Source organism: Taeniopygia guttata, chromosome 19, assembly GCF_048771995.1.
Source record: "Taeniopygia guttata chromosome 19, bTaeGut7.mat, whole genome shotgun sequence".
Classification (NCBI taxonomy): Eukaryota; Metazoa; Chordata; class Aves; order Passeriformes; family Estrildidae; genus Taeniopygia; species Taeniopygia guttata.
Genome location: NC_133044.1, coordinates 7,105,935 through 7,131,826, shown reverse-complemented (window position 1 = coordinate 7,131,826; position 25,892 = coordinate 7,105,935). Strand labels below are relative to the sequence as shown.

The following is a 25,892-nucleotide window of genomic DNA, read 5'->3' as shown; positions in this document are numbered from 1 at the left end:
TTTAGACCACAAAACTTAAAAAAAATCCCAAACAAACAAAAATAACCAAATGCACATCTGTTATTTATAACAGACTGAGCAGGAGGGTACGGGCATGCACCCTTCCTAAATGTAAAACCAGGGGCACAATTTCCCTGGAAATTACTTGATTTTTGCCAAGGAACAACAGACGTAAACAGGAGTTGCTTTGTGGACAGACAAGTGATTTTTCTGTTTTAAATATAGCTCTGATTTATCTCTTCTAAATGGATTTCTGAGTGCAAATGAGCGTACATTTCAGGCAGGATATTGCTGCCATTAATGTGTATGCATAATTTTATTTGCTCCATCGGTAACCTAAATGGGCTGTGAATGTCAGCAGAGTCAAACTCGAGGCTTCAGCATAGGGGTGTTTATCTCATCTTGTGTTTCATCTCCTCTGACTCTGAAGCAGAGGCCCTGCTGTGGTTGGAAACTCAGCTGGGCAGGACCATCCTGCCCATCCGCCCCCCTTGGGGGCTCACCCATCCTGCCCGCACGGCGCCCGTGCTCTGCAGATCCCACGCCTTGCTGAAGCTGCAACGTGGCTGTGGCTAAGTGTTGCTCAAACCAGCTTCAGCACTGCTTCAGCTCAAAGCCCACCAGCAAATTTGCTTGTTTTCCCCACCACACCTCTGTGTGTCTCACCAGGATCCCCAAATCTTTGTGTGGATTCTCCCCTACGCATGGGCGGGAGGAGAAGACATCCCCCAGCCCAAATCCAGCCTGGGCTGTGCTGCTCCTCTCCTCAAAGCCACCAAGGCTTGTTCTCAAGGCATGAGCACGCATCTGAGCCCCTGTTTTGCTAGAAACACCACTGATCTGTGATTTATTTGCATCCTCTTCCCAGGATGCGTGTGCCGGCACACGCGTGTGTCTGCGTGTACTCCGCCTGCGGCGCGGGGCTTGACGTGGAATTAGCTGCTGGCGGTTGCTAACGAGCCAAGGTTATGCTCCAGCTCTCTCTTGACAATAATAAAAAGAAAAAAAAAAAGAAATAAAATTTCTATTTCACGCTGAAGTATTTGAGGTGGCAGCGAGAAGAGGAAAAGCAGCATTTTCTGACTCATCAAACTCCGCGCTCTGTTCCTCTGAGCATCGCCCACCTTCTCCGCCCCCGAAACACACGCTGAACAGTCTGATTCATAAACATGCTACGGGTTGTGGGGTTTTTTTTTCTCCTCCTCCAAATCCTTTCCCTGAGGAGACATGCTGAGGCATTCAAACCTTGAGAGTGCCTTCAAATCTGGGGAGAGACTACACAAAGTTTTCGTAATTGACAGGGAAACTTGGGATTTTCATCTCTGTGCCATCCTCTGAGGTTACCTGCATTCACACCTACCTTTAAAAAACACTGTGAATCAAGAGCAATGTTCAGAAAAACTGACATCTCCTGTCTAAATGCTGCAGCAACCAGGGAAGGAAGATTTGCAGGGCAAGAAGACACAGAAACTCTGCTGTGGGAGAAGGGATTGTGCCTGCAGGTCTTGTGTTTACCCCTGGGGTTGGTCTGCCTTGTGGCACAAGTGTTATTTCATGAATATTTTTAATCCATTGCTGGTTTTAAAGCTGGGGGTGGTAGAGCTGGTGCTACAAAACACTGATTTAAGAGGAGCTGGATGCACTGTGGATGCCCAGATGCTGGCTTGGGGTGTGCTGCTTCCAGTAAGGGGCTGGAACATGTCCTCCAAAAACACCTTTAGCAGCAGGATCCCCCTCCTTCTCCCAGGATAATCCTTTTCCCCAGTAATTTAGGTGTCTCTTTTGTCAGCCAAGAGTGTTTGGCCATCCTAGAGCCATACATACTTGCCATCACCACAAAGTCACACCTCTGCTCTTTGCCATTTCAGCACCATTGGTATTTCTGCATGTTTTAAGCTTTTTTTGACCTCCAGATCTTATTTGAAGTGTTCCATTTCTGTGGTCATCCCCCCCCTGGGTAAATCCCTGAAAAATCCTATTGATAATTATGTTGCAAGTAAGTTTCCCTTCATAAAGCTTCCCTCAAACCCATTTTTCTTGAGTAAAAAGCCTCTCTCCATGCCTGCTGTTGCTTTCTTCCTCCCAAGGAGAATTTGAATTTTTGAGAAGCATCCAAGCTGCTGCCTTTTCACTCTGCGTTTGATCTGCTCCTGCCAAAGGGATGGTGTGAGAACAGGAGGCTCCTGGCTGTGGGTTGGCTCTGTCCTGGCACAGCCACAGCCCAGGTGATGCCTCTGGCACGGACCCCATGGTACATCCCTGAAGAGGGGCCAGGGGTGCAAATGCTGGCACAAAGCAGGGCTGGGCAAGGCTCAGGGATGAGCAAGGGACACTTCCAAGTGACTCAAAGCAGGTGGCTGTTGTTTCTGGTGGTGGCAGCTGCCCTGTGCAGCACTCGAGGCCGTGGCTGATCCTCCAAAACTCCCTTTAGAGCAGCATTCCCAGGGCTGTCCTGTGGTTTGCATCAGGAACCTGAACTGGCCACCAAAGGGCATCAGGAACCTCACAGGGCTGCTGGCAGCCCCGAGGTGCTTCTGTTGTCATAGTCCTGAAAAATGAGGTGGTTTGATGCTTTTTTGTATGCTCAAACCTCTGGAGGAGCCAGCTTTGATTTTTCTCCCACACACAATGCTTGCAGAGTCAGTTCGGGATGCTGAGACCCCTCTAAGATATTGTTGGGGGGTTTTATTATGGTTATTTTTTGTAAGCTATGAGCCAAATGTTGAGTGTTTGCATCCTGTACCTTTTTCCCAGCTGGTGCTGCCCCACTCCTGGGGAAGGGGCTCCTCCCTCTGAGGCATTGCTGAGGCTGGACCAGCCTCAAAACCCTCCTCTTGGTCCATCAAGCTCACCTGGGGGGTCAGTGGATGCTCCATCCCCATTAATGTTTTAATTAAATCAGTCAGGGCTATTGAAAGAAGGACTGAGAAGTTAAGAGCAACACCTGGGCTGTATTCCGTGGGGTATTAGGGCATTAAAAGCAGAATAACAAACCTCTGTGGGTAGGTAATTCTGGGCATGTGGGTGCTCACATTGCACAAGGGTGCTCTTTAATTCCTACTCACTATTTTCAATGGGAAAAGCCCATCAGGACACTTAGGCAGACCCTTGCTCAGTCCCTTGCTTCTCTCTGCTGGTCAAGAGCAGTGAGAAACAGACCTGAGGCTGTTTTCTGCTGGACTGGCTGTTGGGATGTGGGGTAGTGCAGTAAAATGGGCTGGAAAAGTTCCAGAGGGGAGGCACTGGAAGTGAGATGTGGACCAGGAGCTGAGCATGGTGATGTTTTCTGGCACTCATGGTCTCAGTTACCAGGTAAAAATACATGATTATCAGAAGAATGTTGGATTTTTCTGCTTGCTTTTTTTATATTTCTTTCCTTTTTTTGCTTTTCACCCTCCTTTTTTCCCTTCCCCCTCCCCTGGTTCTCACATAGCACACATGGATGACCTGCCATGGTGTCTCAGATGGGGTGAAGGCAATGCAGGCAGCCCCTCCTGCTCAGCTGGAGCACCTTGGGCAGGAGAAACAGCTGGTGCTGGGGGCCCTAGGATGGGTGGGAGGGATGGATGGATGGAGGAGAAGGGGTTTGTGCCCACTCTGGCTGGGTGAGTGGGTGGCAGCAGGACAGAGCTGTCTGGTTTAGTCCAACCCAGTGCAATATTAACATGAAGAAAACTCAGAAAGCACTAACACCACAGCCCGTTTATCTGCATGTGCTCATTTTTTTGGGGGGGTGGTATTGTTACTCATGAATTTTTTTTTTTTTTTGTGTGTGTGTATTTCAGTGTTGGTAGCACTGGAAATAGAAAGTTTATCAATAACCTGTATTTTTTAAAAAAATCCCCAGTGCTCAGTGGAGCTGCTGTTGCTCCCAGTTACCTCGCTGGAAAACAGGTAGCAGAGATCTGGGCTGGAAGTGTAGAAATGTTGAAAAAAACGGAGCCAAACAGCAGCAGAGAGAATTGTGGTTACTCCAGTGTTTCCATGACGTGAGTGTGCACCGGAGGCTCCTCCGTGGGCGGTTAACCCCTGGTGGGCAGGGCTGCAGCAGGGCTGGTGCTCCTCTCCACGCAGCGTCACATCCGAGTCCAGAGAGATGCTGAATTAATCCTTGCCGAGATTAACCTCGGTTGTAACAAGCATTTGCTGGCTTGCTGTGGGAACCTCCCTGTTTTGAGGTTTGGCTGCTCGTTATCACTCTGTAAAAACCTTTTCTCTTTCCCACCCGCCGAGGTGCTGAGTCTGTGGTCAGGCTGTGGTCTGCTGGTGATCCCATCTGCCTGGTCCAAGACATCCCTGGATATTCAGGACATGTGGTGGCATCACTTTGTGACCTGTGATGGCTGAAAGCTGAAATGTTACACCTCTTGTTAAAGTCTAGATCTGTAGTGGTCCTAAACCTAAATGTCACTGGTCTGATCATCAGAATCCTCCTAAAATTTAAATGCTCAGAAATCTGTGGGATGTGCTGATGCAGGTCCTGGCTTTGTACACTCTGCTCCTACATGAACCCACTTGAGATTATATATACACTTATATATCCCATTTGAGATTCTATATACATGTTCTTAATTTGAGATTGTATATGTACGTCCCATTTGGGATTACATGTGCTCCATTACATATGTCCAATCTGAGATTTTTATATCTATACATATATATATATCCTATTTGAGATTTTATATGTGTATACAATTTCCAATTTGAGATGATAGATGTATGTCTTATTTGATAACCAACTAATATAACTTATTCACCCACTGATAACGTATATATAATATATATAGTATATATGTATATATACACGTATATATGTATATAGACACAAATATATGTATGTATACACATATGTGTATACATATATAATATATACAGTATTTTAAATTTTATATATACATATATACATACATACATCCAGCCCGCGGCAGGGTCACGGTCCCGTCGGAGGTGCGATGTTTTTGGAGGAAATCCGCTCCTCGCTCTTGCGTGTCCCCTGTGCCCCTGGGTTCCTGCCCGCGGTGTTTTTGCTTCGGGTGTTTCCTGCCATTTAAGCACTCCGAGCGTTTGAGAGCGGCGGGGGGAGGCGGGGAAGGGATGGGAGGGAATCCGCGCTGGGCTGGCATTTTTCCCTTTCTTTTTTTTTTTTTTGTTTTTGTTTTTTTTTTGGTTTTTTTGTTTGTTTGTTTTGGGTTTTTTTTTTTGTTTTGTTTTGTTTTTTCCTTATCTTTCCGGAGAAACCCTCCGGAGCGCTTGCAGAGCCATCCTCAGAGCAAATGCAATTTTTTTTGTGTTAGATACATACTTTATTATACAGGATTGTGGGGGGTTTTTTGTGGGTTTTTTTTTGTTTTGTTTTGGGTTTTTTTTTTAATTATCATTTAAAATCTATTATTAGTATTAAAGTATTATTATTTTTAAAATCTTTCTTCTTCTGTCTTGGAAACAGTTTTCCTTGCATCGGCCGGTGATAAAAATGAGTTGTTTTTTGGGAAGGCTGTGTGGGTGGGGGAGATTCTCTCCTCTTGTTTCCTTCGCCACGGGAGTGAAAGCTCAGAGATGCTCGAGGAGGGGCTGGGCTGGGCTGAGCTAAACTGAGCTAAACTAAAATAAACTGAGCGGTGATCCGGCAGTGCCCGGGTGCCGGGATCCAGCCCAGCAGGAGCCGCCTGTTCCCGGGAGCCGGGCAGCCGAGGTCGGGACAGCCCTGCCCTCACCTGCCTGTTTGCACTTTCCTTTTTCCATTCTGCAACCTCCCGAGTCAACAGAAGGGCTAAATTAAGGAATCTGTGGGGAGCGAGTGGAAAAGTAGAAATGCAAAGGGCTGGCTCAGCAGGGAGAGGGGAAGTGATGGAGCTCTGCTGCTGGTCCCTCACAGAGGGTTCCCCTGGCTCATCTCTGGGGTTTTGCAGTTTTGCTGGGCTTTTCCACGCCTTGAGAGCCGGGGATCTTCTCTGTTCCCCTCCGGAGGGGATTCCTGCAGTGAGCCAGGAGAAGGGGCTGCTCTGCAGTGCTGGCTCAGGCATGTTCTGGTGTTCCTCTTCTGTTTATAAAGTCTCATTCAAATTATGCTTCCTTTTTCCAAACAAATATTTTTAGATTTCCCTGTATTTTTATATATATAGATAGATAAGATTTTATCCTTATGCACAAATATATTTTGGTATCATGTATATATAGATATATGTATAATATTTTAACTTGATAGGCACATACACAGATATTATGTATATTTGGAAGGCGATTATGAAAAAACCCCTAGCAGGGACTCATATTTCCAGGGATCTCCAAGTATCTCATTCCAGGAAAGGAACTCCTTCAACTACACAGAAATGTGTGATCCTCAGAGAGTTCATCCGTGAAAAGCATGAATTGTCCAACTTGCTCCTTTTTCCCATCCAGAAAAACAGATCCTTTCTATCCTACAGAAATTTTTTTCTTGTGATATAATCCAAACTGAGGGCTGGGTAGACTTCATTTTCCATGAAAACCCATCCAAGAGGATTGCTGAAAATAGACTGTTCTCTGAGAACAGATACCAGAAAAAGCAAAGGGAGGGGTGGAGGCAGGTCATCTGGGGCAAGGAGTTCTGCAAAATAAATTAATGACTGATAATCTCAGTTTGAGTTAAAAGCAGCTCATTAGCACCCGTGTGGATTAAGGAACACATCACCCTGCAGATACACTGGATGTATTTTATCATCCTGATTTTATTTATCGTGGGAGATGGGTTGGGATGGGATGCCACGTTCAAACTTCGATATTCCCCACAGGTTTGCAGTGACAGAAACATTTCCTCCAGAAAACAAACAAATGGAAAAAAATACTCCAACCCAGCTCCCTCCAGACCAGAGCACACCGAGGATGGAGTTGAATCCATTCAGCCTCGAGCTTGGGGCAGGGAAAGTTTCCAGCCCAGTGTTCACACTCTGGGTGTTCATGATCCAGAAATGACAAATTTGTGCCCTGGGGCTTGGCTACATGCAGCAGCAGGATTGATTAAAACATATGGATTAAAAGATAGCAATTAAAACAAGCATCAGCTTTTGGAGGGGTCAGGATGAGCAGGGTCCTCATCTTGGCAGGGAAGGGGGAAAGATGCAGTTTGGATTTAAAAGCAGTATCCTGTAGTTCTTGTTTGTTTGCTTTTTATTTTTCCTTTTTTAAATTGACACTGCAAGTTTGGGGCTCTGTTTCAGTAACTTTAGTTACATTTGTAATGTAATTTATTATTTCTGTTTCTTACTTATTTTTATTATTTATTGGTTTATTTTTCAAGACATGCAAATGGGATATCCTAAATGGTTGCTTACAGGCTCATGGAAGGTGTTGTCTCAGTGTAAAGGGATATTGGTCCTTGGGGAGTAAGTTCTGCTGTTCCCCCACTGAGCACAGCAGCATTTGCTGTGTTCTGAGCAGCATTTCTCCTCCAGAATCAAATGCATCCCTTTGGAAAAATGCATCCTAATCTCATTTTCTTACCTGGATAATATTTCAGTTCAAATATTTTTTGGAAAAATAGGATTTTTCTTAAATCCTTTGGGATTTTTAGAAAAAAAATCCCAAACATGGTCCCACCTTTTTCTTGCCCAATTCCTGCAGAATTCAGCCGAAAGGCTCAGCCCAATTTTGCTTCCTCCCCTGGGGTGTTTGAATCTTCCTGGGGCTGGGCCATCTCTGAGCTGACCCAATTTACTTAACACTTAGCCGTAAAATTAGTTTTAGGGTGATACAGGAGGAAATAAAATGATATTTCTAGGGGGGAAGAAGAGGATATATTGAAGTTGCAGAGAATATATTGAAGTTGCACCAATGGGGTGTTTTTGAAGCTTCAAAAGACCCCCCCTTGATTGGGGTTGCGGTAATTTTGGCAGAAGGTTCCCAGATGAGCCAGAGGCACTTCCTTGCTTTTCCCTGCAGTTATGGAAAGGGTTTGGTTGAAGCAGAGGTAGGAAGAAGCAAAAAATACCGACCATGACCCCAGAACTAAGAAAAAAAAATTCATGGAACCTTTAGCTTTATTTTCTTCAAGCTCCTGTAGTGGTTGTGGGGGGTTTTTGGTTTGTTTTCTTCTTTTTCCAAAACCGTTACTATTTAAATGCAGATTTTTAGCTTTTCCACCCGGGAGCCGGAGCTGGAAATTCTTTCCACTGCGTTGGTGCAGGAGGGAACAAACTGCTGCTTTTAGTTTGCTCAAATAATCCATCCCTGGCTGGAGCCACAGGTTTCCTCCTTCCCACTCCCTCCCACTCCCAGAGTGATCCCAGGATCTGCTGCGGTGCTGATGGGGACAGGGGTGAGGGGACATTGCTCCAAGTCCCATTTCCCTAAGGTTGTTCCTTTCAACGTCTCCAAGACTTTATTCTTGCAAACACCATGTGGGCACTGGAGCAGCAAGCCCAAGTGGCAGCTTCATTTTTCAGAGCAAATGGGCAAAATCTTCTGGGATATTGGCAGGGAACTAATTTGTTTTTCACTGTGGCATGGGATGAGGATGCTCAGGGCTGGGCAGGGTTTATGGCCCTGTGCCAGGACCCCCTGAACTGCAGTGAGGGGAAGTTTGTGCTGCCCAACATTTTGGGGATGAGCCATTTCCAAGAATAAAGGAAGTTTTAAGTGGGATGGGCAAGGCTTTCCTTATTTATTTCACACTGCTTCTTGGACCATTGTTTAGATGTCACACTCCCTCCTCCATTCCTGTTTCACTCTCCCTGGACAGTGGGGCAAGGTGGTGGTGGTGGTTTCTCCTTCAGCACGGGGATGTCACTTCTGATTTTCTGGGGAGAAGGAGACAGCACAGGGCTGGGTTTGCTGGTACTTTGCTGCTCTTGGGGGGCACATCCAGGATAACTGCATTTCCTAGTCCCTGACCTGCTGAGATCAGCTCAGCTGGCCAAAAAAGGAGCAGATGAGCCTTTCAGCTTTCCCTCTCTGACGGGTTCTCCACAGGGACCCCATCACTGTCCTGGGGGGATTGATGGTGCTGGGCTGGGTTCAGCACCTGTGAGTTTGAGGGTGGCATGAGCAGCAGGTCTGGAGCTCTGTCTGCCCCAGGAAGCTTTGAGACCCAAACCAGAAATTTTTGGGGCTGAATTTTTTGCCAGCCATTGACAGCATCCAGGTGCCAGTGAGGAAAGCGGTTGGATCATTTTACCCTAAAGCATTGCCTGGAGAACAGCAAGGATGTTTCTGGCCCTTAAACCTGTGCTGTCCATCCTCATGTGCTACTCACCCATCCCCAGCTGGCCTGAATTTGCTTATTTTTGGGGCAGTGGATCCCCCAGCCAGAAGGGTTCTGTGCTTTTGCAGAGTGCAGGGCATGGCTGGAGCAGGATGAACGCTGGGCAATTACAGAAACAGCAAACCAGTGGTGTTTGCCATGGGAGTGGGGGGTTGTATCTTGTTTATTTTTATCTTTCTGGTGCCTTTTGAAGCAGCCCTGAATGAGTGGCTGTCGCTGGAGTAAGCAAACCTCACCTGGCACACCGGAAAAAGCAGCTGTGAGGCGATAGGCAAATAAGGTGCTGGGGCTGGAGGGCACACCCAGAGCCACCACTGCCTTTGCTCTGCAGGGGAAAGCACAGGAGGAAACCACCTGTGGCTTTGGGACCAGCTCCTGGGGGGTGGTGGAGGAGAGGGGAAGGGCTGAATCCTCTGGGATTGTACCAGGTTGTGGTACAAAGCAGAGCTTGGCTTGGCTGTGGCATCCCTCAAGGATGGGGATGGATGCCCCATCCCTGGAAATGTTCAAGCCAGCTTGGACAGGGCTTGGAGCAACCTGGGATAGTGGAAGGTGTCCCTGCCCAAAGCAGGGGGTTGGAACAGGATGATCTTTAAGGTCCCTTCCGACCCAAACCCTTCTGTGATTCTGTGCCCCCAGTGCTGTGCCCTCACCCCTGGGGTGGTTTTAATGCAGGGTTATTTTTATTTCCTGTGCTGCTTGGGTGGCAGAGGCCCAGCACGGCTGGAAATGCTGCTTGCTGCAGGCCTGGGGGCTCCCACGCTCCCACTGCAGCTGTGCCTGCCCAGGGCTGTGGTTTCCATGCCTGGGTGGTTGGGCTCAGTGCCCCCCGTGCCAAGGGGGTGTCCTGGGACAGCCCCTGGCCCTGCTGGGTCTCAGGTGGCTGCTTGGCTGATGGGGTTTGACTTTGGGGCTTTTCTGGTGAAAGGTTAAGCGAGCTTTGGGGTGTGTTTGCCCCCACATTGGTGCAGCAGCATGTGGGGATGTGGGTGCCGAGGCTGGGCAGGAGCTGGAGCAGGCACTGTCCCTTCAGCTGCACCCTGAGGGTGCCACCTCTGCCCTGGCACATGGGCAGGGCTGGCTCAGGGCTGCTGCCTGCTCAGGAGCTGTGCAGAAAGGGAAGCTGAGTGGGTGAGTTGAAGTCCTATCCAGCCAGGCACCTGGATCACTGCGTTTTGTCCTCTGGGAGCATTAGCACCACTGGCCTTTGAGTGTTTGCATCCCAGATAACGCTGAAACACGCAGGCACGCAGCTCCCAAACGCTGCTTTTCACACTTCTCACCTCGAGGATGAGCAGCAGCCCCGCTCTCCATCCTCGGGTGGGATTTATGGGCTGAGTGTGTGTTATAAGACCCAGCAAAGCCTGTCCTGCCCGTGCAGCCCAGCACTTCTGGGGGGTGGGGGTGTGCAGGGCTGGCTGTCAGTGGGGGTGAGGCAGAGCAGACATCCCTGCAGGATGGGATCCTTCCCCTGCAGCCCTGGGAAAGGCAGCCAGTTGAAATAACAGTTTATCCTGCCTGCTGTCTTGTGGGATGGTGGAAGGATCCCAGAGCAGCCCTGCCTGGGCTCCTGCTTTATGTCACAGGACAGGAGCTGTTCTCACAGCTGGGGTTGTTTTAGGGTTTTCTTACCCTTTTCACTACTTTTTTACTGCCTATCAGCAAAATCCAAAAGAATTGGATGCATCCTTTATTTTGTGCATCTATTTCCCCTTCCCTGCATAAGGGAAAAGATATTAAAGGCAGGGGGGAAAAAATTATTACAACATAGAAATATACCTTGAATTAAGTTATTTAGAGCAGGAACCTGGGCCTGGACTTGATGCTCATCATTATTCTCCCAGAGGGCATCATGCTCTTCCCACATCATTTGGGGGCAGAAGTGTTTCCCATGAGGGAAATCTGATTTTATCCAAGGGAAAATGGAATTTCAGTGTTCACCCTGCAGGATGTTTGCTGTTATGGATTGCATCGTGGACTCGAATGTGCACCAGGGGTTGCTTTGCCACGTGCTGGGTGACGAGATTGTCACCTTGTTCCTCGCTGAGTGGGATGCAGCACCTCAGGGCAGGATGGAGGAACACCAGCTGCTGTAAGGATGTGCTCCAGGGATTTTGGCTCCTGTTACAGCAGGAGAAACTCAATATTTCCCTGAAGCTCCCCCAGTGCCACCCTGTCCCAGCCTGTGTTTGCTTTGGCCGGGAGAGTGGGGCTGGTCCCCTGGGGGACACGGGGGCTGTCACAGAGCCCCGTGCTGGTGGGTGGCACTGCTGTTTATTTACCTTTTCCTCACCTGATTGCCGTGCCCTGCCATGCTGCAGGCGCCAGCCGTGGGCTGCCAGCCCTGTTTGAGTTGGCAGGAGCTGGAGATTCACCTCCTGCTAAAACAGCCCGACGCCAGCCCCGCGTCTGCCCAGGGTGGCCGGGCTCCTTGCACGCCCTTAGAGCATCTTGTAGGGATATTCTGCAGCCTGGAATGGGCCAAACGTCCCCACACAATGTGGTGGCACAGCGAGGAGAGATGTCATGATGTGACAAGCTCAGAGCAAGTTGCAAATGCCCATCAGTCCCTGGAGCTGTGGCTGTGTCCCTGCAGGGCAAAGCCCTCTGAGGTGGTGGGGCTGGGGGTGCCTTAACCCAGAGAGGACAGTGCTCTTTTGCTGGTGGGAATGGCCCTGTGGCATCCAGGCTCCTACCACCCCTTGGGATATCTCACCTTTCTTGGCTCTGCTCTCCAAAGCTGCCATGCAGAAGAGCAGGAGCACAGGAGCCACCGATGTGCCCACAGATGCAGGTCCTGTGATGGGACTGCTCAGCTCATATTTATGGCACATGTGGGTGACCCATTTTGGGATTTTCTGAGCCACCATTACCACTTTCCACTCTTGATGGTGTCAGTGTATTTTGTCCTGGCTGTATCGGGGAGCTCGTGCCCAGGGCTGCATTTCTGTGCTGAGCCACCATTCCAAGAAAGGGGCTATTCAGGAGTTTCCATTTCAGGCTGTTTGCACTCACCATGTTGTCCCAAGGGAATGACAGATTTGGGATTTTGCTGGTTCCCTGCCTGTGGTGGGTTTCCTGGCAGGATGGGACACGGCAACACAGCCATGGGGCTGACTGACCCAGAACTTGGGGTTTTGGGAGTAGCAAACCCTCTTACTTCTAGTGAGACTTTGGATGTGTCAGGAAGAAGCTCCAGCCCCAAACTTTCCTGTTTTCCAGTGTGTTTTTATCAGTTGACACCCAAACCTGTGAGCTTATTGTGACTTCCTGCCCTTTTCTCCGGGTGTTTGGTACTGAGCTGCAGCATGAAGAGTGGTGGAAGGAGCTGCCTGGTTATCACTGTGCCCAAACCTGGGGGTTTGGGAGGTGCCTGCAGCAGCATTGCTGCGTTTGAGGTTTGGTGGCAGTGTCCCTGTGCCCATAGCACGTGTTTCCTGAGCTCACAGGAACCCTTTCTGTGCTTTCATTGGGATCTCATGCTCTGCAAACACCATGTGGGAGAAGCACTGAGAGCACGGTGGTGTTCCAGGTCACTGCTCGGGGGGAAAGTCACCCCAGGGCACCCCAGCTGAGCCAAGAGCTGTGGGACCCCATCTGCCTCCCCAGGGCACCTGCCTGCCCTCAGCCCTCTTACCTTGCACACTTGCACCCTTTAAAGCACAGTCTGGATGGAAATAGCAGCAGCAGATCTCTTCTGCTTTTAATTTTGGAGGTTCTCTGGGCTGGGCAGAGGAAGCTGGGGGTGGAGAGGAGCTGTGAGAGGCCAAGAGCCACTTTGCTCTGACACGCTCTGTAGAGTGAGTTGAAACGCTAAAGGTGCTCCAAGAATTAATTTTTTTTCTTTGCCATAAAAATAATTATAGGCATTGTGTACTGGACTGTTTCTCACAGTGGGAGGGGATCAGAGCAGCCTGACCCAGGGGGAATGTGGGTTTCAAACAGCTCACAGTGGGTCTGTGAGGACTGAGGACCTGGTACAGTTTGAAGCATGAGCACATTCAGGCTTCTTGTTTTCACTGGTTGGTTTAGTGAAGGTAGGTTTGGTTTGGTTTTTTCTAATTCATCTGAATGAAAATAGGTGATGAAAAAACAGATGAGCAGGTTTCACATCCTGCTTTCACTCAGGGCTTCACAGTGGGGGTGTTTGGGGGCAGCCACAGTGGTGGGGCATCAGTGTCTGCCTCAGGCTGATTCCTCTTGGACTCCTCTGGTCCCTTATTCCCTCCCAGAAACACAAGGGGTTGGAGAAACCCACTTTTGTTTCTATCTCTCAGGGCCTGAGGCAGTGAGGTGTCCTTGATTGCCAGGCCTGGAGAGGAATTGCTGTGTCTGCCCAAAATGGGAAAGCAGCAGCTCACACTGCACATGGAGTTTAGAGTTGTACACTAAAGAACTGCAGGATTACAAATATATAGAAAATAAAAAAGCTAAAATGTTAGGGCATCACATTGTCCAGCGGTCGTGGGACCTGTCACTGAATGCAAAGGTCATGATCACCTCCTGGGGATGTGGGAATCTTGGGCATCTGTGATGGGTCTTGGGAGCCCCTGGGTTTCTCTCAGGTTCTGCAGGTGTCTGGGCTTGTGTTTGGCTGGAGCAGTGTGGATGGAGGCTCTGCACCCACTGGGTAGGTTCAGGAGGACAGCTTGGAGCAGCTGAGCATTGCCTTTGGATTTGTTTCCTAGAGCGTTGCAAGCTGTGAAGTACAACAGATTAATAGGAAATGTGGTCTGAAAGTTACAGTCCCCAGTGGGGCTGTACTGGGTTTCTGGCAGGGCATTTTATGGGATGGTTGGACTTCTGTGTCTTGGATTTGGAGAGGGCAGCTCCTGAAGAATATTTTCTTAGGCAGGCTGAGTGTAGGAATAAATGCTGCCACAGCCACTTGCAGCAGGGAAATGAAATGATGTTTCCAGGGCTGCTTACTTGGTGCTGGACTGAGAAGTTGGAGGACAAGCTGTCTTGATGTGGGAATTTGTGCAGAAGAATTTGCATTTTGGGGTGCTGAGTGAACTGCTAGGCATAAGGGAAGGGGTTGCTAGTCTGGGTCCAAATCACTAATGATCTTTTTATTGCTATCATTTGTTGCTGTATTGTGCTCCTTGGGCTGTTGATGAAAACCCACAGAGCTCCCTGCAGAAGAAGGTAAGTCATGGGCTGGGGTGGCAGTACATGCCTTGAGTCTGGGTGGGGTGTGCAGGGGACAAGGAAGAGGGAATATCTGGGGTCTTTTAATCTTGGTTTTAATCCCAGAGAAAGCTGGGCCAACAGTAGAATTTGCCTGTGGTGGTGAGGCTACCTCTGTGAATAGAGGGAGGATTTTTAAAACCAGGCCCAGTAAAAGCAGGGCAGTGCCAGAAATGGAAGCATTTCATTTCAGAGAGAAGCCCCCACTGCAATTCTGCATGTCCTCACCAATGCCCACAGCCAAGGGGCACTGGAGCAGCCCTGAAGCAAGCAGGGATGTGCTTCTGTGGGTCTTAGGGCCTCAGTGGTCTGCCTGTCTTCTGGGGATTTTTTTGAGCACTGACTGTGCTTGGCTTCGTGTTTTCCCACCAGGAAAGTCCCTCTGGGAGCTGGTACTGGAGCAGTTTGAAGACCTCCTCGTCCGCATCCTTTTGATGGCAGCTTTTCTGTCCTTTGTGAGTACCCAGAGCTTGGGGTGGCACCTTCTGGGGCACTCACAGCCTCGGGTGACATCCAAGGAGGAATGGAGAGCAGATGCCTGTGGCATGGTGGAGCTGCAGAAGCAGAGCAGTGGTTCCTAGGGCATAGTGGCAATATCACTGCGTCTGCCTAAAGATGGGGCTGGAGGATTTTTCAGTAATGCTGATCAAAAAGCACTAAAAGTGATATCAAATTGCTCCCTGGGCTGCCTTCTGTTTGCACGGGGCTGTTCCAGGCTGATGATTAGAGCCTGGCTTGCTGTGCACAGCACTGAACTGTTAATTCAGTAATTCAGTTTTGCCCACAATCTGCCTTGGGAGCATCTCTGCATGACGAGATGTTTCCCACCAAGGTGCTGGAGAACAATTGGGGTTTTTTTTTTTGTATATTTGGCAGCAGGATGACAAAGCTGAGACTCCTGTCTCTTCCTTTAGGATGTGACCCATGGGTAGATAAGGGGGAAGGCTGGTCCCTTGTGGGGTGTAATACATTCCCAAAACAACATGCAGTGAAGTGGATGCAGGTAAAGCAGGTGTGAAGCCCTGAGCCAGAGGTCAGGTCCTTGTGCCAGTGCCTCTGTGACAGAGCAGAGAGGTGCTGCTGTGTTGACACAGCGCAGGTCGATGAGCAGTTAAATGGAGTGGAAATATTTGTGTGTGTGCTTCATTTGTACTATGGTATGGGGCCTTTGAGGGATGGAGAGGGGGGCTCAGGGTGGTAGGAGCCACAAGGTCAGTCCCTGCTCTGCAGAGCTGCTCTTGCTGCACTGATGATTCGTGTTGCTTCACTGACCTTCTGCTCAGGAGGGGCTGCAGTGCTGCCTGGTCTCTCCATTCATCAGCTCATGGCCATGGTCTCCCCACAGGAGCACTAAACAAAGAGAGAGGCTTTCCTGGTGCAGACACTCATTCAGGCATTGCCTGGCTGCTTGCTCCAGCCCCACTTGTTCAATGCTTCAGCTTATCCCAGCAGAGGAGTGAAGGCTCCAGCTGTGGGATATGGCAATTCCACTCTTTGAGCAAGCTGTGTGGCTCTGACCACCTCCAGGTTGTTTCCTCTGCAGCAAATAACCACCTTGTTTGGCTCTTGTTTCCATAATCCTTCTTAAAATCTTGCTGCTCTTGTTTGTACCACACTGTGCTCCTTCTTTTCTCTTCCCACCAGATCCTGGCCTGGTTTGAGGAAGGAGAGGAGACCACGACGGCGTTTGTGGAGCCCATTGTCATCATCATGATCCTGATTGCCAATGCTGTGGTGGGTGTGTGGCAGGTAAGTCACAGCTGCCCTCGGGGTCTCTGCTCCACGTGGCTCAGATCCTTCATCTAAAGGTCTGGCTGCTTCATGCCCCTGGAAACTCATTTTCCAAAGGTTCAATTTCCATGTTGGCTCTGCTTCCCCGTGCCCCTGCACATATGCTCAGTTGCTGGCTGCCTCTTGGCTCGTTCTTTCAGTCTTTCTTTGGCAATTCTGGCAGGTTGGAGCTTATCTTGCACTAATCCAGGCAAAAGCTGCTTGTTTCCTGCCCAGGGCCAAGTGCATTTTTTCCAAGGAAAGGTCTTTGCTCTGTCCACCAGAAAGGCACAGTGGCTGCTGCCCCTCACCTCACTGTGTCCCTCCTGAGGGGTGAGCAAACACTTCAGCCAGTGATGCTCCTCTTTTCTACCTATTCATTATAAGGCCATTTATTTATCTGCAGCTTGATCTGAGGTGAGCTTGCTGGATGGGGAAAAATAGAGCTGGTTGGGATACACTGCTTCTCAAACCAAGAATGAGATGATCAACCCCAAAGGGCCAGGATCTGGGGTGGTTTAAACCAGCAGGAATCATTTTGCAGAGGCTGAAGGTGCTCGTCCCATCCGTGGTGTAAATGGATTCCACAGCCAGGGCTGGGGTTTGGGGTTTCCTGTCTTTGCTGAGGGTGGGGAAGGAGCCTGCTGGCACCAGCAGCTCTGACACCAGCAGCTCTGCTCCTCTCTGCTTGCAGGAGAGAAATGCTGAGAGTGCCATCGAGGCCCTGAAGGAGTACGAGCCCGAGATGGGGAAGGTGATCCGCGCCGACCGCAGCGGCGTGCAGCGGATCCGCGCCCGCGACATCGTCCCCGGGGACATCGTGGAGGTGGCAGGTAGGTGCCACCACCCCAGGGCCTGGGGTGGGATGGGGAGGTGGCACTGGCCAGAGGGGACCCCAAAGCTGAGGCTCTTCAGCCTGCCAAGGCTTTGCCTGAGCATCAGGCAGCAGAGAACAGCAGAAAAGAGGAAAAAAGATCCATTTGTGAGGCAGGTTTTGTGTCTTGGGAGGGTTTCCCCTTTTTCTGGAGGAGCTAGGAGAACTTTTAATTTTCTGCCAAGATTCCCTGTTTCTGGAAGCAGCTCTCCCACACACATCTCTGGACAAGGTGTGGGTGAAGGGCCAGAGCTGGGTGCTGCTGCAGGCACCGGTGTGGGGAGGTGCCTTGGAGGGTGACAGGCAGAGGGGACGAGCTGCAGGGTGCTTTTTCCTCTGGGTGGGTTGTACCCCCCCAGCCCTTCTGTTGGAGCTGTGCATTCAGCACAGCTTGCCTTGGGGGTCTGCTGCCTGCCCCAGCAGAGCTGAGGAGGATTCATTCCAATTATTCTGTTTTGTTTGTTCCTAAAATGATGCCGTAAACCCCAAGAGCCACAAAAGTAATCCTCTCCTTTCCTCCTCGTGGCCCTGCTGGTGGAAACATGCTGCAATCCCTCCCGTGCCCAGCCAGCTTGCTGTTATTTATGTCTTCTAGTTGGGCTTCAGCTGGAAGATGAATAAAAAAATAATGGAGGGAGGATCAAGCCAGCCAGATCCTCAGCTGGATGAGCTGGCAGCACTCCCAAGCCAGCTCTGACAACACAGGCCAGCTGCTGACCTGGCCTTTAATTAAACTAATGAATTATGAATAAAATTCTGCCATCTCTCCCCAAATCAAGTGCATACTGCCTGCCCATCAGCGGCCAAATATTACTTTTTAATGGCACAATCATCATTGCATCTGGAATGGAAAGAGATGGGCTCTCTGGAGGGCTTTTGCAAATTATTAGCAAATTGTGGGTTTAGGAGGTTATGGAAAGTGGTGAGGGTGCTGTCAGGTGCCTGATAGGAAAGCACACCAGGAGGAAAAGCTTTGAACGTGCCGGGGACATCCAGGTGATGCCCTGGATGTGTGACAGCACAGGCAGGAGGGGCTGGCTGCTGTTTGCATGTGCAAATGCAGTGAATTTGGCAGCAGGGAGCAGGAAACCTGCTAGGCTGAGACAAGGAGGTGTGGTTGGAGGTTGGCAGGCTGCTCAAACCCAGCTGAGTTTTGCCCTTTGGTGACAAGGCCATGGAGGTGAGTCCTGGTGCAGGCAGCTTTTGCCTTGCCAAGAAGCACAGGCAGAGCACCTCTTTGGGAGCTCCATCGGTTGCTGTGACCCCTGTGGTGCTCAGGCAGGGCCAGTGGCCACGGCCAGGCAGTGGCCTCCTGTTTTCCTCTCTTTCTCTGGGGAGATTTGTGGTGCTGGGGGGATCAGCACACGTTCAGTACCTGGCTAATGGCCGGGCCAGGTGGGATAAAGGAGGCACTGTGCACCCCGGAGCAAGTGCCACCCCTGTGGCACCAGGGCTCTCTCTGTCCCTGGATGTTGCAGGAATCTTCCTCTGCAGGTTTAGCTCATGTTTGCAAGTCCTCCTGCCTTTCCCAGGGGAAGAGGAGCTCCTTGCTGCCTCTGAGATGCTCCAGCCCCCTTGGACAGATGCAGAGTCTGAGTCTGTGCATGACATTTTGGGGAGGTCTGTGCTGCCACCCCCAGCTCAGTGTGCCCAGACAGGTGGGGCAGGGAGCAGGGGGGTCTGGCTGATGTTCCTGGAGCGTTGGGATCTGCAGCTGGAAGAACTGGCTGGGTGGTGGAGCGGTGCCAGCCCCCTCCTGCTGCTCTGGGGGGGTTTATGAGCCCTGAGAGGAAGCCCTCGTTAAAGTCTGGGATTTGAGAGCATCGTTAGCAGCCAAGCCAGCAGTGTTGTGTAAGGGATGGGAGGGGCTGGGAGCCAGGGCTCCCTCGGCCTCAGTATTTCCAAAGCCTCGGAGCGTGGCTGTGTCCAGACGATAAGGGAGCAGGAGGAAGAGCCAGGAGGAAGAAACCCAGTGGGCAAAGCAGCTTAAAATGTTTTTTTTTAAGGAAGCACAAGTGCCTTGGAGAGTGGTGCTGGGTGACAATAGATGGGGCAGCTTTCACCTGTGCCTACTGTGCCATGCCAGGAGAGCCAGGGATGGTTGTTCGTCTTGGACACAGAGGATTTTCCACTGTTAACAACTTCCAGTCAGCCCAGAAAAACCTGAAGCAGGGTTAAGACTGATATTAGGAAGCTCAGATTGCTTCAACATGGGGATATTATTTTTATTTTTTTTGCAAGTAAGAGGCAAGATGGGGCTGCAGGGGGAGTTGGCAGGGAAGAGGAAAGACAGGGACATGGTGGGGAAGGGGTTGCAGCACAGCAGGCAGGGCACCACCAGGGCTTGGCTGGGGACAGATTTGTAAATTACAGACAAAATCAAGCTTTACCAAAGCTGTAAATGCAGAAATGAGGTATCCCAGTGCAGGACCCTTTGCCAGGGGCTGCACCCCTCATTGCTCCAGGCTGGGAGGTGCTGTGTGCCTGCACATGGTTGGTCTCAGTTGAGGGTTTGCTGTTCCCATTCCTGGGGTGTTGGGTGCTGCCAGTGCCACCTGAGAGAGCTGCTGTGCTCCTGTCCTTGCAGTTGGTGACAAGGTGCCAGCAGACATCCGGATCATCGAGATCCGCTCCACCACCCTGCGGGTCGACCAGTCCATCCTCACAGGTGCGTGTGGGCCTTGTGGAGCAGGGGCAGATTCCTTCTGCTGCCTTCCTGGAGGCCAGTTGTGGAACTGGTGCTGGGATAAGTGCTTTGCTGGGGTGGGAAAGGGTGGGAGAGCAAGATTTAGATGATGCTTGGACCTTCCCAGGTCCTCAGAGGTGCAGCATAGGTTAGATGTGTCTGGTGCTTGGGTTTCCTTCCAAGCACAAAGCTTGGGGCTTTCCTGTGTGACTTGTGGGGTTGGACATCCCCGTGGTGGATGTTTGGGTATTTTGGTGGCATAAATGCTGCTCTGGTAGCTATGGGGTGTGTGATGCAGGCTTGGAACAGGGATGAGCAGAGGCTGGAGAGGGAACATGGGTGGTCCATCTCTCCCCTCTTGTCTTGGCAGGGGAGTCTGTGTCAGTGATCAAACATGCTGACCCCATCCCTGACCCCCGGGCTGTCAACCAGGACAAGAAGAACATGCTTTTCTCTGTAAGTCCCTTACACCTTTCTCCACCTCTGCTGTGGTTTTCCAAAGTGCAGACATGGTGGATGTGGGAGATCTCTGAGCAGAGGAAGGGAGTGCATGCATAAGACCTGAATCCATAAAAAGAGCCCCAAATCCATAAAAATAAGAACCTTCTTTATTTGGATTCCATTTGGGCTGTGGCACATAAGGCCTTTAAATACCTTGGGCAATCTCAGAGCTCTTTTTTTTTTTTTCCATCAAGTAGGATGCATTATGGATGGGGAAGACGTTTGTGGTTGAGCCTGGAGCTATTGCAAATTTGGGGTTCCTCCTTTCTTAGGCAGAAGTCAAGTCCTCAAGGGGTTACAGCTCTCAAGAAGGGCTCTCCTGCTCCTTAGGGCGGGTTTATATAAAAACCCAAGATGTCCCATTTTCCCCTTAACCAAGATTTCATGTTCTCCTTTCACAAAGAGCAACCCTTTTCCCTGCTCAAACCAAGAGGTTTCACGCCCACATATCCACTCTTGTCCTTTCCTCCTTCCCAGGGCACCAACATTGCAGCTGGGAAGGCCGTAGGGATCGTTATCGCAACAGGGGTGTACACCGAGATCGGGAAGATCCGAAACCAGATGGTGGAGACCGAGCCTGAGAAGACGCCCTTGCAGCAGAAGCTGGATGAGTTCAGCCAGCAGCTCTCCAAAGTGATCTTCCTGGTGTGCATCGCCGTCTGGGTCATCAACATCAGCCACTTCAGCGACCCCGTGCACGGCGGCTCCTGGTTTCGGGGCGCCATTTACTATTTCAAGATCTCGGTGGCGCTGGCGGTGGCCGCCATCCCCGAGGGCCTCCCGGCCGTCATCACCACCTGCCTGGCGCTGGGCACGCGCCGCATGGCCCGGAAAAACGCCATCGTCAGGAGCCTGCCCTCGGTGGAGACCCTGGGCTGCACCTCCGTCATCTGCTCCGACAAGACCGGCACCCTCACCACCAACCAGATGTCTGTGTGCCGGGTGAGAGCGGGCTCGGGGCCATGGGGTGCAGGGGAGGTGCTGAAGTGTTGGATTAAGCCCTTTTCTGGCCCAGAGATGGGGCCTTTTAAAAACTTTTATTCCATTTTCAGTCTCCTGAGAAGGGTGAGGCAATAAGGATGTTATAATTCACACCATCACAATCAGAAGCCAATTATTTCCTAATTACAAGCATTTTTTGGTCTATCAAGCATTTCTTGTTCTATCTTGCCACACCATGCTGTAGATGCCTTAAAGTTAATAATCTAGAACTACCCCTTGTGGGTCCTACTACAATGCATCTTTCACAGTTCTATTTCTCTTAAGTATCCAGGCTTATTTGCAAGGTTATCCTTTGAAACTTGTTTTTAGTTCTATTTCTCTCTCAACAATATCTGTCCTATTCCATGGCATTTCTAAGTCAGCCTTTCTTATCTCAAGGTTTGCATATGGATGCACACTGTGTGAGCCTTCAGTCAGGCCCTGAGAATTCCCTCCAAATCCATTTCCCACACTTCAGAGCACCCCATCCTGTGATGATGGGCTCTGTATCCTCACCAGAGCTGTGTCATGGTAGCAATGTGGGGATGAGCAGGGAAGAAGGTTTATAGGAAGCCCTGAGGTCCCCCTGGCCAGGGTCAATAAGGATCAGGGCTTCTTTTGGCTTGGGTGTAATTAGAAAACTCACTTTTACCAGCACACCACTGTGGAGGTGCTGTGTTGCAGTCTCATTTCAGGGGTCACATTCCAGGGAATGTTTCTTCCTGCTGGGATGTGGCGCTGAGACAGAGCTCCTGGAGATGCTGGTGCAATCAGCCTCCTCTGCCCTCTTGCTCTCTCCCCCCTGTTTTTAACCTAACCAGTGAGAATTTCTGGACCATACAAAATTACAAAGCCTGGACCTATGAAAACCATTTCTGATGGAGGGAGCCCTGGGGTGGTTTGGTGAAGAGTTTGAAGGCCCCTCAATACCAGAGAGTTTTGCTCCCACATAACTGGCCGTGTGGAGAGGTGACTTGTTAGGAAAGCCTGGACCATCTGAGTACTTCTCAGTTTTCCCATTAATCCATGAGTGTCAGGAAAGCTTTTTACATGCCTTTGGCGTGTCGTTTTTATAGGAGAACCTTGGAAAATGTGTTGCTGTGGGGAAAAAAGGACCTGGCCAACATCCCTCCTCTCTGACACGCAGATAGTGTGGTGGGAAGCTGTGACAGTTTTGCAAAGTAGCCACAGGCTTTGGCCACTGGTTATCTCAGCACAAACTGCAGATGGGTGGAAATGTTTGGTGTTTCTGCCCTGTGAATGACACAGAACAAGACAGGGCTGGAACAAAGCAGAGACCAAACTGCCCATGACTTGCACCAGGAGGGGGTTCCCACCAGCCCCATTTTCAAAGCCAGTGATGCAGCAAAGCAAGGGCAGGGTGAGCCCAGTGCTGAGGGTCTCCTGGGCTCTGCCCACTGCAGGAGGAGAAGGAGGAGTGACCCAAACCACTTCCTACCAGAGGGTTTGCTCTTTGAGCTGGGGACAAAGTGCCACCATCCCCTGTAGTGTGGCACAGTCAGAGAGTCAGGATGGTGGTACTGAGGCAGGGAGAGGGACAGAGTGGGGCAGTGGCACACAAGGGTTTTGGCATCAATTGTCATTTTGGCTCATCAGAATGAGCCCAGCAACTTTGCAAAAAAAAAAAAAAAAAAGAAAAAAGCAATTAAAAAGTCAAAGTATGCTCCAGCCCATCTCCCCATAATCCTGTTCCAGTATCTGTTTGCTCACTTGGCTGGATCCTGGCTCCCAGGGCACGGTTCTGGGAGAAGGGCTGGCCCCAGCACACAGAGCCAGGGCTGTTAATGTTTAAGGGACAGGGATTCCCGTGCTGACGTGGGCAGGATGGGGCTGCCTGCCCGACCCTGGGAGTGGCAGGTGGGTAAATATTTGTGCTGGGCAGCTGTTGGTGTGTCCAGGACACGCTCCTGTGCCAAACAGCCAGCTCTGCCATGGGGCAGAACAGCCAGCAGAGCCAATCAATAACCTGGGAAAATGTATTTATTGAGTGTGGTTTCATTAAGTTGCCCATTAACAGGGTGAGGGCAGCTGCTGAGCAGGGCCTGCTCACTGTCTCAGGCTGGCATCAGCTCTGTGAGCTCTGCAGTGACTCTTGGAAGGCTTCAGGGCTGGTGTCAGAGCCTCAGCTGGGTTGTGAGAGCCGTGCCATGTCTCTGGGGCCCTCCCAGTGCTGGGGTCTCATGGCCAGGGTGCTGTCTGAGCTAGGACACACCCAGTGGTCAGCAGGGCTGAATCTGTGTCCCCCAAAGCCTCCCAAAATGAGGGGCTTTGTGCTGGGGACTTTGTGATCCTGTCCACCCAGGATGGCCGAGGCTTTGGTGGTTTTGCTCTGACCTCCAGACCACCCAAGGTTACAGTGACAAAGCCCCAAACCCACTTTGTAAATCAGAGTAAACCTGTGTTTTGTGTTACTGTATGTCCCCATCTCCCCCAGCCCAGGGCAGGGGGGAGCCAGGAGCAGCCTCCTCCCAACATTAAATATCCATGGAGCTGGGAGCAGTGGGAGCCTGGCAGGAGGAGAAGGGACATAGAAGCATCACAGCTCTTGCTGCTCTCACAGTTTAAATCGCTCTCCTAAAGCTTGCAGCAGCCTTTTGTGCATGCTCCTTAATTTTACAGGAAGGTGGCACTTGAAAATCTGGACCCAACATGGAGATGTGGGCTCGGGGGAGGGGGAATGATGCTGGCACCCCATGTCTGGGAGGAGGGGATTAGTGATATTTGGCTGTCTGAGATGGCTGCTGGTGTTTTGGGGAGCAGGAGCAGAAAGGGGTTTATTTTCCACAAAGCTTGTAGCAGAGCTGGATGTGCCAACCCCCATCCCTGGTGCAGCTGCCCAGGAGCTGTGTGGGCACTGTTTGCTGTGCAATCTCCAGGGCACTGTGCCTTGGCTCGGCACTGTGGGCTGTCTAAACCTGTCACTAACTACTGGGGGACCTGGCTGGGGGTCCCCAGGGGCTGTGCCTGTTGCCAGGGGGTGCCTGTTGGCTGGGGCTGCTTCCAGTGCAGGAAGAAAGTGATGCTGATCCGTGGCTTGGTTGATGGAATAGTGACTGATGGTTACAGCTCTTACAGTTTCAGACAGCAATCCTGCCTTGTCTCCATGAGTAGTTCTTTTAAAGGCACTGCAGAAAATACAGAGTAGTGCAGATAAATCCTTCACACCTGTCTGCCCCACAAGCCCACAGCTGCTGCCATGTGCTGCTCCAGGGCTGGTGCATCCCTTTGCTTCTAGAAATACCCACCAGCAGCATCCAGCTGTGTGATACAGCACCAGGCTGGGCAGGATCCAGGGGACAGGAGAGGAAGAGTGATGCTGGAACCCTCTGGGAGAAGGGTGCACTCTTTGTGAGCATGTCGTTACGTTTTCCTTCCAGCCTCTCTGTTGCATTAAAACCCCAAATCACTGGCATGGCTTTAAAGGGCTCAGGGCAGGGGGAAGCCCTGGGGTGCTGCTGGCTCTGTTCTCCTGGCTGGAGCTGCTGCTCACTGTGCAGTACAAGAGGTTGGGCAGCCCCTCTGTGAGCCTGACTTGTCAGCAGCCCCCAGCTGAGCTGCAGCATTCCCACCTCCTTCTATTCCTCCTAATATTATTTATATTATTTTTGTGATGGAAACTTTAGTTCTGCTCTTAACTGCTTAAGACACAGCTATTTCCTCTGGACTGTTTCCACTGCCCACTTCTCAGCCTGGAAATCTGACAAGACATCGAGAGGCTGAGAGAGCTGGGCTGCTCAGCCTGGAGGAGGGAGGCTCCAGGGAGACCCTAGAGCCCTGTGCAGTGCCTAAAGGGGCTCCAGGAGAGCTGGAGAGGGACTTTGGACAAGGGCCTGGAGCAACAGGACAAGGGGAATGGCTTTAGGCTGAAGGAGGAGAGATTTAGATTAGATTTGAGGAAGGAATTCTTCCCTGTGAGGGTGGGCAGAGCAGCTGTGGCTGCCCCTGGATCCCTGGCAGTGCCCAAGGCCAGGCTGGATGGGACTTGGAGCAACCTGGGACAGTGGAAGGTGTCCCTGCCCATGGCATAAGGGTGGGATGAGATGAGCTGTAATGTCCCTTTCACCCCAAATCATTCTGTGACCCTCTGATCACACCAAAACCCTGCAAACACCTCCGCAGTGCCCTGGCTGCCCCCGTGCTTGGCCAGTCACGCAAGCTGGGAGCAGCAGGAAATTTGATATAACCTCTGGTTGCTGTGGGTTATGTAGCACCTTTTTTAAAAAGGCATGGAAAAATAAAGAGCTTGGAATGTTGTGGGTTTTTTATTTCCCTTTTCCCTTTTTTAATAAGAAAGACGCTATTGTGAAAGCAATAATTGTTTTGTAGCCATGGGCATTTGAAAACAAACAGGCCCATATCAGGCAAAGCCATCAGTGGCTGGGGTGGGTGCTTTCAGCTTTTGAATAAGTGAGTCTGGTTGGTGTTTCAGGGTCCATTTTCTGAAGGGACAGGAGATTTTGGCTCTCTGGAAGGCTGATGGTGTTGGATGTCTCAAAAGGAAGATGATGGGTGCTTAGCCTTTGAATGTTCCTTTTGATGTTGTGTCAGACTGGGTGTCTTACCTGAGGTTCTGGGTCTGTCATCTCTATGGGGTTGTTACCAAAGGAAATATGATTTGTTTTCTTTATTGA

The 25,892-nt window shown here is 50.6% G+C and overlaps 1 protein-coding gene across 2 annotated transcripts in view; it reads left to right on the top strand.

The window, feature by feature from the left end:
- ATP2A3 (ATPase sarcoplasmic/endoplasmic reticulum Ca2+ transporting 3) overlaps nt 1-25,892 on the top strand; it is a 51,580-nt gene that overhangs the window by 3,230 nt on the left and 22,458 nt on the right. For both annotated transcript variants that reach the window (XM_030288253.4, XM_072937270.1), the window contains exons 2-8: nt 14,369-14,386; nt 14,801-14,883; nt 16,073-16,177; nt 16,893-17,031; nt 19,660-19,740; nt 20,129-20,214; nt 20,737-21,201. In XM_030288253.4, the coding sequence (XP_030144113.4) occupies nt 14,369-14,386; nt 14,801-14,883; nt 16,073-16,177; nt 16,893-17,031; nt 19,660-19,740; nt 20,129-20,214; nt 20,737-21,201 (977 nt within the window). The remainder of the gene's footprint in view (nt 1-14,368; nt 14,387-14,800; nt 14,884-16,072; nt 16,178-16,892; nt 17,032-19,659; nt 19,741-20,128; nt 20,215-20,736; nt 21,202-25,892) is intronic.